The sequence below is a fragment of the Brienomyrus brachyistius genome, chromosome 8 (assembly GCF_023856365.1).
Source record: "Brienomyrus brachyistius isolate T26 chromosome 8, BBRACH_0.4, whole genome shotgun sequence".
In the NCBI taxonomy this organism is placed as follows: Eukaryota; Metazoa; Chordata; class Actinopteri; order Osteoglossiformes; family Mormyridae; genus Brienomyrus; species Brienomyrus brachyistius.
This window is the reverse complement of record NC_064540.1, coordinates 17,553,755-17,568,558: the sequence shown is the minus strand read 5'-3', so window position 1 is coordinate 17,568,558 and position 14,804 is coordinate 17,553,755. Positions and strand designations below refer to the sequence as shown.

At 38.0% G+C, this 14,804-nt stretch overlaps 2 protein-coding genes across 8 annotated transcripts in view; one reads left to right on the top strand and one right to left on the bottom strand.

The window, feature by feature from the left end:
* The first annotated feature begins 5,287 nt into the window (after window positions 1-5,287).
* On the top strand, window positions 5,288-8,192 carry LOC125747606 (RING finger protein 223-like). 4 transcript variants are annotated; one of them, XM_049022995.1, is made up of 3 exons: window positions 5,288-5,475; window positions 6,057-6,120; window positions 6,479-8,192. In XM_049022995.1, exons 2-3 carry the CDS (start codon window positions 6,084-6,086, stop codon window positions 7,228-7,230), a joined length of 789 nt encoding a protein of 262 aa, XP_048878952.1. In that variant the 5' UTR covers window positions 5,288-5,475; window positions 6,057-6,083; the 3' UTR covers window positions 7,231-8,192. The 4 variants fall into 4 exon arrangements, with proteins under 4 accessions (XP_048878952.1, XP_048878951.1, XP_048878953.1 ...); XM_049022994.1 differs by having other exon boundaries at window positions 6,022-6,120; XM_049022996.1 differs by lacking the exon at window positions 6,057-6,120.
* Window positions 8,193-11,570: 3,378 nt separating this feature from the next.
* The window catches only part of ptpn11b (protein tyrosine phosphatase non-receptor type 11b), a 33,443-nt gene continuing 30,209 nt past the window's right edge, over window positions 11,571-14,804 (bottom strand). For 2 of the 4 annotated variants that reach the window (XM_049022971.1, XM_049022973.1), the window contains one exon: window positions 11,571-14,468. The gene's annotated coding sequence lies outside the window, so the exon portion shown is untranslated. Of the gene's footprint in view, window positions 14,469-14,710; window positions 14,744-14,804 lie in introns of all 4 variants that reach the window. The other 2 variants (XR_007399340.1, XM_049022972.1) reach the window with 2 other exon arrangements.

Below are 14,804 nucleotides of genomic sequence, written 5' to 3'. Positions count from 1 at the left end.
GGAGAGGTGTTGCACTAATTTAATTTTTTTTTGTCTGGTGTAGATATCAGTGTAGTTAGTTAGGCGCAGATGACTTGTTTGGCTTGGCCCTTTATTGTGTTCCAATTGTGGAGTAGGGGAGTTTTCTCCCAAAAATTGTCCCGATTATCACTTGGCTCTGTGCTGGTGTTCTTCCTGGACAAGATGTTTAGGTTCTCTTTAGCCTAATCTCTTATGTCTGGTCCCTTTTCCCTCTTGGACTACGTATTGAGCCTGTCTGAAGTGCTCATAACACTTTGACGTATGTTGATGTAAGACACAAAGTGTATTTGTAGAGCCCAAGTGTGCAGGGATTTTTTTTTTCATGCAATGGGACACACTCAATAGCTGAAGAGGTGGGAAAGAGACACGATGCAAGTATATATTGTCATTTCTATTGTGTTTGGGGTTGTCCACTGCAGCTTAGGCTTTGTAAGCATTCATTACACAACTTTGCCCTATTAACTGAAATTTATTAGCGGGATCTGCAGTGGAGATAGTGAGGAGCTCCAGGTTTCACATTTGGTGGAAGGTTTAACTCTCACTCCATCCTCCCTAGCCAAGAAGGCAGAGAGGCATCTTCATTTCCTACAGTGACTGAGAAATGCAAGTTCACCACCGCTGTCCTAACTGAAATCTACTGGGCACCATGGAGAATGTTCTGATCGGCTACCTCACTGTTGTATACTGATATGGCAAGTCCCGGGCACTGCATTCAGGAAAATGCCTGGTCCTGCCTCCCATCTTCCTCATGCTGCAGTCTGCCCTTCCCATGGACTCTGTCCTGCTCCCGTCTGGCAGGATGTACTGCCATGTCTGAGCCTGTTCTGCCAGCTTCAATAGCTTCCCCCCCCTAAGGCTGTCAGGACACTCAAAACCTTGCTGGCCTCCATAACTAAGCCTAAAAATATCCATTCCCCCTCCCGCCCTGGACACTTGATTGTTTCAGTTTACAGGACTGTTGTGTTTATTTACTGTTCTCTGATACGACATTATTTATAATCATGATGCATGCTCTTTTTCTGCACAGCAGTGGGATAACTTTATTGAAAGATCTTAAAACAATACTTCATTATAAATAATTATTTGCAATATTGACTTGTGAACCGTGCAAAAGAAAAGAAATTCTTGGTAACACTTGCGTCCATGATTTTGAAATTTATAATCAGTCATAAAGTATTATAAACGGCTAAAATATTTATAAAGAGGTGTGACATATAGCCATGTTTATTATGCATTAAGAACATAAGAACTATACAAACGAGAGGAGGCCATTCGGCCCATCAAGTTCTCCCCAAGCGAGCTTAACTAATAGCTCAGAGTTAAAATCTTATCTAGCTCTGATTTAAAGGAACCCAAGGATTCAGCTTGCAAGGAAGCTAGGAATTACTAGGAAGACTATTCCATACTCTGACTACACGCTGTGTAAAGAAGTGCTTCCTTAAATCCAGTTTGAAATGTTCTCCCGCTAATTTCCACCTATGGCCACGAGTTTGTGTATTTGAACTAATGCTGAAGTAACTATTTGGTTGAACAGCATCCAAACCTGTTAGAATCTTATATACCTGGATCATGTCCCCCCTCAGTCTCCTTTGCTTGATACTGAACAGATTTAGCTCAAGTAACCTTTCCTCGTATGACATTCCTCTAAGACCAGGAATCATTTTTGTGGCCCTACGCTGCACCTTTTCTAAGGCCACAATGTCCTTTTTAAGATATGGTGACCAAACCTGCACACAATATTCTAGGTGAGGTCTCACCAAGGAATTGTATAATCTTAGCATTATCTCCCTTGATTTATACTCCACACACCTGGAGATATACCCCAACATCCTATTGGCCTTTTTTATTGCTTCCCCACACTGGCGAGAATGGGACATGGAAGCATCAACATACACACCAAGGTCTTTCTCATGATCAGCTACCTTTATTTCAGTGACACCCATGAAATACCTGTACTTTATATTTCTGCTCCCTAGATGGAGTACCTTACATTTGTCTATGTTAAATTTCATCTGCCAGGTATCGGCCCAGTCACTAATTAAATCAAGATCCCACTGTAGCTGCTGAGCCGCTAATTCAGTATCTGCTACACCACCCACCTTGGTGTCATCAGCAAATTTCACCCAGTAGACTGAAGATATATATATATATAATTTTGTATACAAACACATACATACACACAATCCAGCAGGACCTCGTCAGCATGAACTGATGTGGAGTTATCCATCAAATAAGTCATTTTAAAATACCCGTATTAACACTATACTCTGAGGACTTTCGGCTTGAAAAAAGTGGGTGTTTGCTTGAATTATGAATACTCTATGAAGGTCTTATCTATAATGCATTCTGAATGCCTTCATAATGCAGTATAAAGCATCCTTAATTCTTATACCGACCATTATAATGCATTATAAAGGTACTTATAGTGCATTATAGAAGACAGCTTCATAGAGCATTTGTAATTAACAATGCATAATAAACATGGCTGCGTGTTATGCTTTTTTATAAATATTTTAGCCATGTTTATAATGCTTTATGAATTCATTATTATTTGTTATAAACATGTTTATAAATTACTAAAAAATTACCTTAAAGTGTTACCAAATGCTTTTACGTTTTGAGATTGGCAAATGGCCTATGTGCTTTGTAAATCTCGATAGCTTAAAACAGCTTCAACCTTTTAAAATTCATAACATCTAGGCAAAAATCTATAAGCGGCATATTTGTTATGCATTAGTGAAATCAATCAAGCTGCACACATATATTATGATCCTTGTTTTTACTACTCCTGTGTTGTGACCATTGAAATTGTTATACTTCAGCAATAAAATAGTAAAAGAGACCTTTGAGCTTTACTGATATATCTGTTACTGGAAAGGGAGTGCATAATATTTATTATTTTCACTGCACGGGAAATACTTTAAAAGGATAATGCATGTGTAAATTTTTGTTGTAAAAATAGATAATACATAGTAGAACAGCTGATATCAATAACAATCTATAAACAAGTAAGGAATTTATAGCTCCAGAAATTTAGCGACCACAGCAACACTTTCAGTTTCACTCATTTCTCAATTTATGGGTAACCACCTGGATGAAACTGGGTATACAATTTTTTGCAAACTCCAGCCTGGCTCTTTCCTTTTTCTCATTAATGAAGCTCTTCTTCCTTGCTTTATGCGTCTTCAGTCTTGCTTCTAGGAGCCTGTTATGAATTGTCCTAGCAGTGCACTTCACACCTGCACTTATCGTTTCCCATTCCTTTTGAAGGTCACTTGAGGTCATCCTCTGATTTATGAGTTGCTTCTGCCCTTAACTTGGCTGGTTTTTGGTCATTGCCAGTGTCTCCTGCTTCATCTTGTTCTTCTGTCTTAGAAACCTTGAGCCTGGAAGCAGCCTGCCGCACAGTGTAACCTTCTGCCAGCAGATCCAGGATTAAACCAGGATTTAAGAATATAAATTTTTGAAAAATATAGAGCCAACTCGTAATTTTTTCCAAAGCTGTATATCACTGTACTCAACATGATTGTTTGCATCAATGGACCATCTGATTTGGAGCTGTGATACAAGGTTTGGGTTAAGGCCCTATCCTGCTACACCCCTCAGCTCAGTCTCCAATCACTTTCTGATACATTTTCCCATTGATCTCTAACAGCCACACTATTTAACTTTTTTTAATAACTAAACAAATACATTTTTACAAAATTTATTGCAATATAAAATTTTAGGTATTTCAAATTTTGAATAGAAAAATTAAACTTCTTTGGCCTGGATGAAGCAGGATTGTGGCTCGATGCCAAATATCAAAGAGAAAATGTGCTGCAACACAGAATAAAGGAAACAAATGATGTCACATAATTCTACTCGGAATGTTGGTAGTGTAAAAAATGCCTTATACCGAATGGACATCAGATACCATTCCCCAGACCGAGCACCTACACCTCTGTCTCAGTCATTATGAATGAAATTCCCTCTCACATGGAGTGCTGAGACCATGGGATTATTGCTTAGCTCTTCCACAAATTATACACGATGCTGCTAAAAGCAATGTGTTAACTATTATCAGAGAAAGTGGTGATCGTTGCCTATTTAATCTTTTTTCTAAAGCGTTGGCTTGTAGCTATGCAGCTGTGACTATAGACTTTATGTTGGCCTCCATTGTCAAGGGCACATTTTTGCTTGGCAAAGGCAGTCTGCTGGTAAACAGGACCGTGTATCCAGCTACTGTAGATCTGACTAAACGGGCCGCATGCTCATTTAACAGTGTCCATCCATGGAAGAACTCATGCACTCATTGCTTATCCGTGTGAGTTATATCTAAAAGATGCACGTTAAGCATGTGTCCCACGATCACACCCCTCTTAATTATTCCCGCAGGAGAAAAGAGGAAGCACTTTCTTTGTTTACAGATTCTTTCCTTGTTTATATTATACTCTTTCTGAATAATCACATGGTACCAGCACTGGTAATTTCAGTAGCTGTTGCTAATCAAACAAGGAAATGGCAGTGGATTGAGTCAACCTGAACACAGATATCCTATGTACAATCAGTATGCATCTCTTGTCCGCAAAAGGCCAGGGTGTATGCCGGTTTTTGGGATAACCTTTAGCTCAGCTGTTCAAACCCAGGTGTGAGGACTCTTCAGCCAATTAGTCTTTTAATTAGTAATCTAATTAGGCAGTTGCAGTGAAAACCTGCATACACAGCGACCCTTTCTGAGTAAAACTGTCTACCCCTGCTTTTAAAACTACTATTAAACCTGACTTGACTAACATTTCTATATCTTCATAAGTATTGCCATAATACAGTTTTCTCAGACTTTTGTATGGAGGCACTATGCATCACATCACCAGTGTGATAAGTTCACTAATTGTATAGAATTTATGAGCTACTTCAGCAGGTTAGTGCTATGTAAACATTTTGTGAAATATAAAACCTATTTTAATAGGATAATGGTGTAGTGGGCATAACATCACGTATTCCCATTAAAACAGGCTGACGAATCATTTTAAAATGATGAGCCATGTCAAACATCCATCAGCATGGAGACAGTAGACAACACCACGTCCATCGTGGAATTATGACATCATACAGTAGCCCGCTTGTGAAATGCAGAGCCGTAAATACAGAATGACTTGCTAAAATACAACATACATGAGGGCTTTAAGGAAGCATATTTTATTTCTGTTTCCTTCTTTGTCCCCGCCCTCCAATCCACTCTTAAAAGTCTGTGTCCTTCCTATTACCGTAATTTACATGGAGAAGGCCAACACACTTTTAGACCCCACAGCAGGCTAATGAGACAACATCTACTCTGACTCTCTGAGTTATAGGGAATGTAAATAACCAACAGAAACTCCATTCACATCCACCTGGGAGGCAAGATCTGCTGTTGATTGAAGAACTGGGAAATCACACTGCAAGAGGGGGAATTTGTATCCAGCAGCAGCACAGGTACCAAAAAATTCTTTATTCTTTAGTACTTTAGAGCATCTGTGTAACAGCCTTCATTAAGCTCACATCCTGCTGACTTATTGTACCTGTAACTCACTTTGGACTAAAGTGTTCACTAAATGAATGAATATAAAACATAAATGTAAGATATAAGATAAGTGCATGGTAAGTAGCACATTTGTAGCATTATTACCCTACATAGTCATTTAGTGTTCTTCAAATGTTACACTAACAATTGTTAAGATTTGACTAGTATTAGTGATTGTACAGTTTCTCAATTTACTGTGAAATATATCTAAAGAATTTTAAACTAAATTCACAGCATTAAAAATTAAAATGCAACAAGCACACAAACATTCTGCATTTTTAGGCGTGTAAAATGGCTGAATTTTGATGTGTCGCTAACAGGACATACTACAGATGAGGGAAAGCTGTGAATGGCATTAATTAAGTGCACGGCTGGACACAATACTACAGTGTATTTCATTGCACTTTAACCGGGTGTCATTTTTAATGTTTTGCCAACATTTTCATGTTGGTCAGCAGAGATGTTGACAGAATCTGACACTTTGCCTATAAAGATGTAAAGATGTCCCCTGAAATGGACCATGAAGGACACCATAAAGCAAAGCTTAGCTCTCCAAGGTCTGTTTGTACAATTCTCATCAGGCAAACACAGGATTATTTCCAAATAAAGTTTGCATATAACCTTTTATATACATATTAGATATTATACATTTTCCATTGTAAAAGTTAAATAGCATATATAGCATATTTTTTTCAAAATTGAGTGTTCATGAAGCTAATTTAAAAACTGAGAGCGAACACTTGAATGGCTTTTTGTCTGAATATCCTCAAAGCTCTTTATTATACATGTCTTTTAATGTCAAGGGATAAGGGATGGATGCTTAGCACATAACTCTGTGAGCCATGCTTTTTAGACTGAAGTTTGTCTTGCCTTTTGTCAACAGATCAATTTTTTTTCTATGTATCTGCTTTTTAGTACTTGCTACAGAAAAAAAAAGCACAAAGGAAGAAGATAAACCGGAGCTCCGCCTCCCTTTGCCTTGTTTAAAGATGACGCAGACGACACAGGTATGGCACACACAGGCCACGCCCCCCAAGGAGCATGAAGACACTACGGAGGGACCCGAGTGCAGCATCTGCTTCAGCACCTATGACAATGTTTTCAAAACACCAAAGCTGCTAGACTGCACCCACACCCTGTGCTTAGAGTGCATGTCCCGCCTCATGGCCCAGTCTCCAAGCAGAGAATATGGCCAGATTCCCTGTCCCTTCTGCCGACTTACTACTTCCATACCAGATAGGGGTCCACCAGCTCTGGCTACAAGCCAGGAAGTCCTGGACAAGCTGCCTGCCCACCAGCAGCAGGAAGAGCGTGTGTGGTTGGAAGGTAAGAAGCTCTGCTACTACAGGCCTCCTGACACTGGACATACTGTCAGTCGCATCTGCATTGACATTGGCGCTGATAAGCCAGAACAGGAGCAGGAACAGTCTCCAGGCTCGATGCAGAATGGACTTCCAGATCCACTGAGGCTGCACAAACACTGGAAGCGTTTGGTGCTTCTAATCTTGCTGATAATGGTAGTGCTATGCATTGTCCTGTGGCCAATGCACTGCGTGCTGTTCACTGGCTCACTGAGCTGCGTATCCGAAGATGATTCCCCATTTGATGACCCTACCACAATACCTCCAATTACGCACGTCCTTCAGAGACCACATACATCCAACTGAAAACAGACATTGTATGGCCAGCACTAAGTGATCTGGGAACACGTATGTCGACCTTCGAACTCTCAGGTTGTCGAACACATTATCAGGGTTGCTAACTTTGGTCAGCTGGCTGGCATGAGATTTTCAATTTGAGACAAATTTGCACACGCATTTACATGTATAACAGTTTTATTACTTTGTTTATAGTCCATACGGTTTGAAAACTCCCCTAACAATTTTGATGTAGCTAATTTTATGTTTATACCGGAATAATATAGATTTTCTGAAAATGTCTTGCATGAGCATGAAAGCGTAAGTGTCACACCAGATGAAAGAGTTGGCAGCCCTGCATTATAAGTACGTATGTAAGTATGGTACATTATAGTAAGGATCTGATAGTGTATATGCAAACACCCATCTGTGATCCAAGGGGATATGGTAGCTCATACTAACAGACTGATCTGAGAACGCATACATGCAGCTGCAGACAAACTACAGTAAAGTAATTAACTGATCTGTGAATATCCACCTACAATGGTAGGGTTTTGACACTAGTTCAGTATACACTAAATTCAAGACTGTTGTGCTGTTCGTTTGCCTGCAATAAAATGAACTGCACATGTATAGCAAACATAAAACTTACATGATAAATCTAATAACCGCCACAATTCTTTTTCACTAACATCAGTACCATACTGACTACAAACCAAGAACAAACCTACTAAACCTAAACTGTGCTCACTTAATAAATCTTTGACTTTGAAACTATCAAACAAATATATTCATGTTACGTGTTTGTTTAATAAATTCTAAGACTGTTTTGTATATGGAACAATGATACAAATAGGAAACTGTTTTCCATGACCAAAATCAAAGTACTAATTTTTAAAAACATTCTATTGAAAGATATATACGTTTGCATCTATTTTACGTTGTGTATGTATAGTCTGCAACAGTAGAACAAATAAATTTGAATTCTGGAATTTTGCTTCCATCTTCGGCATTTCAAATTAACGTCCAGTGGCAAATAAAAGGGACAGAGCAGTTTTGTTCCACACTTAATAGCTCAAAGGGTAACAGTGTAGGTTCAAGTCTGCTGGTCTGATTGCTTCACTAAATCTGTTTGTGCAGGTTTCCTCCTGAAATGTAGTTTAATTAGTGGCCAAGTTGTACATAATGTCTGCCAGGACTGGAATGCTATCCAGTGTTTCCCACGGGGTCTGTGCTGTCTGGGAAAATTTGTAAACTCGTATATACAGTAATTTAAACCCATATCTTTAAAGTATCCCCTAGTTATTTTCAGACAGTCTGCATTTAATATGAGTAACTTTGAATAGTAAATTATTATTGTAAAAAAATCTAATATTTGGTAACAGTTCCATATCATATTTCATAATGGTTTTAAATACTAATTTGTTATGCATTTAATTAAGTATGAAATGCTTATGCTCACTAGAAACCAGAAGAAATGTGTAAGAGAATTATACACTAACATCTCCTCCTTAATTTCCTGATAGCTAAAATTTAATACAAGTTGACACACATTGTTGTGCAAAATAAATGTATTATTATCATATTGAATTTGTAAAGGTGTTTTAGGCTTGTTCTTGTATGCTGCATAGCCAGATTAATAATAACAAACAAAGCAACAAGCAACACATTTATTGGTTTGATATGTTTTAAGTTTCTTCTGAATTTCAGGTCCAAAACCAGCCCTCGTGTGTAACACTTCATGGTTTGGACAGCGACAGAAAAAGCTATTTGGTACTCATGAGTGGATGTGCTGCACATTGAGAGTATTAAACTGATCCTGATTTAAAACATAATGTTCTTTATAAGAAAACAAAAGGCCAAAAAGTAATAAAAAGTAGTATATCTGAAAGTAAATAGTCATCGTGTGGATGTTATGAAGGAAATACCTGAGACAGGATGTTGTAGGACCTGACCCAGGAAGAGTGCTGGTGTTGAGCAGTAAGTATTTGATTGAAAAATAGAGCTCATGTTGATGTGTGAAGCTAAGCGTGCCCATCAAGTAAGCAAAAATAGGAAGGAACAGCTGTGAATGAGGTACTTACTGTATGCACCAGTCAGCAATAGGATGCAAGGATTTTTCTTATTTGCCAGATTCAAAAGAAGGTTACATCATATATCTCATTGTTTAATTTATACTATGAGCAAAAGTGTCTCGTTCAGAGGCATAAATTCTAAAGAACACAATTAATAAGTTTCTCCTGGTGGTAAGAAATCTCCTCTACTAGTAGAACAGAGTAGAGCACAGAATTTGAGATCAAAAGGTTTTAGGTCTTAAAATAAATCCTGATGCAATGAGTTGGAAATTGATTCAGGGAATAAATCAGTTCTTAATTAAGGAGAACTACTCTCTAGCGATGGAAAGTAATATTATCACACACATACACAGAGGTTTGCAATTTGTGAAAACACTAATCCCAACATGACACCTTAACCCCAATCCAGCCCGAACCTTCACCATAAGTAACCAAACAAAAGACTTTTGGCACTTTTAGTTTTTTGATTGCAGTCACAGATTTTTATCAAGTTTAACTTTGTATGGAACAAGAAATATCTCCACAAAGTAAAACATTGCAGGAAATAACAGTAGTAATGTTATATGTTTACTGAATAATATTATGTTATATTAGGCAAACACAAGTATAAGAAATTTCTGTGCTTATTACCCTGAAGAATTTGCATTAGCGATGGCATTTATCATCCTTTAAGGCACGCTATGTCACATATCACATATATTTTGTCCACAATGATTGATCAGCTTACTGGTCAGTGATGAAATTAGGTGTCACTTGTTTATAAATGATAACTTAGCAATATACAGTAATTAACAGCTGAAGAATTTAAGAGAAGAAAATGTATGCAAGACAAATAATTTGGAAACACTTCTATATGCATTAATAGATATTGTTTGAAAATGTTTTGTTCAGTAATGATACAAGTAATATATTTAATTTACCTTCAGGTATAAAGTTTTTATATTTATCCCATATCTTATAGAGCATAGACAAGAATAAATGTAAGTCTGTGCTCCATGTTGATTTATTTGTATATTTTGTAGTAACAATGTGAGAAAATATCAATGTTTTCCTTAGAGTTCTTAGTCATCCTCAGGATAACTTTCAAAATAAAGAAAAAAACGTGAAAAATTATGAGCATAAAATACAGCAGTCCGCCCATATCAACAGTTTCTGTAACTGCAAAAAAATAATTGTAAAATGTGTAACTATATGTTTTTTCATTGTTCCTTCATCCTTTGAGGGGTATAAAAAGCATGATTTTCATTACTCTCATCCCTTGAGAACGTGAGAGAACTTTATCATTGCTCTATTGTCTCTCGAGAATTAGGCTAAAATGTCAGAATCCCTTTCATTAGACAGAGAGAAGGCTAACAGTATCGCATAATAATGCATAATGTACTCTATTATTACTGTATGTAATGTTTTAATATTATGCTGTGGATAATCTAGTTATCATTTAACCAGGTAGACAAAAGTCACATTATATTTAGGGTCCGCAGATCGTTAGTTTTGGCTGTCTGCAGTAGGTCTTGGAACGTACCATCCATGGATACGGCGGGGGGCGCACTGTATAATGAAATGCAGGTTTCCAGGTATATGTGCTTCAGTCATACGTTTCAGTCATGAAAGTGTTTCCTTTATTTTGGTTACCATGGTTAGAAGAAGAGTGGCTGATTATTGGGTCATGACTGGCAGGACGTGATAAAATACAATGGCGACAAAAAAACAATGACTGAGGTGATGCATGACGTAACTGCAACTTTCAGCTGTGAAGTCTAGGCATTGGTCTGGGAACTAAATCAGGAGTCAAGCAAGAGACAAGCAGCTCTGAACCTATTACTATGAAATAATGTCTTCAAATACCATCCATCAATAGGACACCAACACAACAGTGCTGTGATCAGAGGGGTAATCCATCCTATGCAAAAAACCCAGACAAAATGTGGCCACACAGCCGCTTCATGTTTGATTGTTTACTTGGTATTTATTTCTGGTTACTCTTTGTGGACTATTTAGCCAATAAAATAACTTAGCAGTAGTATGTGATAAGCACTACCTTTGTTGTTAGGGCTTTACAGATTATCCTTGATTAAATAATACCAGTCAATGAGCCATTATAAAGCCCCAGGTACTTAAAATACAGCTTGAATAGAATTCCTTGGATTGTAACAGAAAACTGAAGGAAATCTATGGAAATAACATGAGAACATGTCGATATCACACCCAGCGCCCTCATATTTTAATGTTACTAAAATTCTACTGGAAAATTGTCTGCCATTATCGAAAAAAAATCAGACAAAATTAGACAAAAGATTAATTGATGTTACTTATTTAATATAATCTTTCATGACCTGTAACACTGCAGTTTTAGTCATGACGGCATGGTGGACTGAGCCAGACAGTTGAACAGGACAACTGGCATAACCCGGTGCAGAATAGACACATGGTAACCACAGGTAAGGGCAAGACAAAAACATTATGCCATTAAACTTTAAGGAAATGCAGTAAAGAAATGCATCTGATTGCATTGCATACTGATAGCTTCAATGACACTGTACCTGAACTAGATGCAGTGTCCCTGTCAAACATAATAATAATAACAACAAAATGATGATCATAGTAATAACAATAAAAACAGGGATGGAGTCAAAACATTGCTAAAGAATACAAAAATGTTAATTTACTACTCAATGAACATTTGTTCGTAACAATGTAACAAATGTTATCTAAAAATTGACACTGGCAAGCAAATACCAAGTAGATTACTCAGATTGCTCTTTCATGGTAAACACTGCCATTCTGGTCACTAAAGGTTATTATATCGCAGATATTTCTGAACAGCTCCATACAAACAGCATTTCAAGTATTTATGGTTTTTCCACATTTACCACCAGAGCCATATTATTCCAGAGATTAAGTACAAAAATACGAAGTTTTCAAACAAAAAAAAAATTCAAAAAAAAAAAATTCTGATAAGCTCTTCCTCCGTGACAGAGGTAGAAAATCCTCTGCCTTTCACTCACAGTGCTCATTATACACTATTTTACCCAAAGACTTCAGTACACAGAAAAAGCCCCTGTGTGTCTCAGTTATAGTGCAATACTGCCCTCCCCATCACTACCTGTCACTTCCACCCACAACCAATACTCAGCCTCCACCCTAGCCAGTACTCCATCATTGTCAAATCAATGTAAACTAGGAGGGCCGGCATCCATCACGGCTCTCCAAGTCTTCCAGACATTCATGTCTGTAGAGTTCATTTCTGACAGCAGAGAATTCACATTGTCATGCTATCCATTTATAGAGAGGGCAAGTCTGTTTGAATGCAAGTCTGCCCTACAAGATCTTCTCAATGTACAAGAATGGATGCCTGCTCCTTTGCACACGTCTATAGTCACTGCTCAGCAACATCCCCTGGACACTGTGAAAAAACAACCTTTCCGATATAGAAATAAAACCAAGTTAAATGGAGCTATATAAAAATACATATTCAAAAATGTAAGCATAGCATTTTAATCTTCCTGTGGCAGGAAGCAAGATCATAAAACACCCAGCAATGAAAACTGCTGCAGTCGTCTCCAATATTACTCTATTCATTCATAAATTAATAAATAAAACAATTTTCTCTAACACGGATCATATATATTTTTCATCCTTTAAATAAATAATACAACCTGCATATTGTCAGCCATATATCACATTTGAAATTATGCAACTATGATGTAAAGTAATGCAGATTAATAAATAATTTGCAGCATTATGACATAATCCATTATGTGCCATTCCTATGAATGGGGCTCTGAACGACAACATCAAAAGTTCAGAGATAAACAGCCCTCGCCAGGTTTCCTGTAGCAGTAACATATTTTAGGCATTAGACAGTATTTCCTGCTCTCTCATTGGACCCCTACTGCTCAGTATGCAGGACTCTTAGTAGCAAAGCTACAATAATTTCCAAGCTTTCCATTGGATGTTTAAAATGCTGAATTATTTTCAATATTTCCATTGCTATTATGACGTAGCTTTCATCCATTTTCTCTATTACTGAATTAATTCAGATTTCTGAGCCTGTTTATATGCTGAGCTAACGGGGAACGTCCAGAAGAGAATGCATTCAAGGAAGTTTCATTAAGGCCCTTCTGGAAAGATTACACTTTCTCCGTAGAAGAAAAAGTGAATCCGGCATTTGGTGCCAAAAGGAGAATGTGCCAGTGGTGCAGAAAGTCTGCATCAGGAAGTCTACATCAGGAAGTCTACATCAGGAAGTCTACATCAGTGACACAAATGGAAGGTGTGTACTGCACAGTGAATCAGTGTCAATGACACAGAGGAAGGAAGTTGAAAACACGGGGGGGGGGGGGCACAGGAAGTCGGTGTCAGTGGTGCAGAAAGACGGCTTCAGTGACAAAGGCAGTGAGTGCAACAGGATATCACTGTGGGGGCCGAGATATTGGTGAGGCAAGACACAAAAACTCCGATGTCTACAGTGCCTTACAGGGTTACAAAATAAAATGACAAATATCTTCATTACGCTCTATCAATACAACAATATTCATCCCACAAAAAGTGCAAAACTGTGATTCCACACAGACATCCTACGCAATATTTGGAAGTCCATCAAGTCTGAGGTCTTTGGTTATGGCAGATCTGTCCAGGAGGCCAAGCAGACAAAGCGGAAGAAGTCTGCTACTCCTTTTGCTTCCCGTAGATAAACTATCGACATTAAAAATATATTCAAACTCAACATAAACACAAAAATATTCATACATTTAGACAGTAGTAAATTCAGCAAGAAAAGAATGACCAGTAAAGCCAGTAGCCGTCCATGAAATGTTGGTGGTCAGTAACACATCTTCCTGATTCCAGTAAGCCACTCCTGACCCAGTGAGGACGTGAGAGTCAGGCTGGAGAAACAGGTGCGATCAGAGTGGACTAGAATGAGGTCAAGGTCGTTAGAACTTTGCTCGGAGAGGCACTTAATTTGCATTTAAAAGCCAGTTACAGCACTAACAATGGTGTGAGGCACCAACAGAAAAGCGACAGCGAGGGACTGAGTTGGACGAAATCTTGTTTGTTTTCCATGATTGACCAGGGGGCAGCGCGATACCCTCTGCTCCTCTTCCAAATCACAGCGATATTGGAGGTCAGAGAACAGGCACCATCATCCATCATGTGAGGAATCCATCACTGTGACAAGCACCAGCACCTACGCTGAACACACAGTCACACACACCTTATTAAAAATTAATTCACTGCGCACATTGTGGATTTATTAGCTAGAATATTATATTTTTTTCCAGAAAACAAGCAAGGTATGCTCTAAATGTTTATTATATTAATAATGCTACGTGAAATAATGTTTAAAAAATTAAACCATGTTTCCATGTGCAAACTGTTAGCAAGGCTGGGATTCATTTCCCAGTGAATAAAGCCCATATAAATCACATACATACCTAAGTACAACCAGTTAGTTCTGAGCAGTGGAGCTGCAAATACAGTACACTGTCAGCATAACCATACACTCACTGCACCTGATATAACGATAAT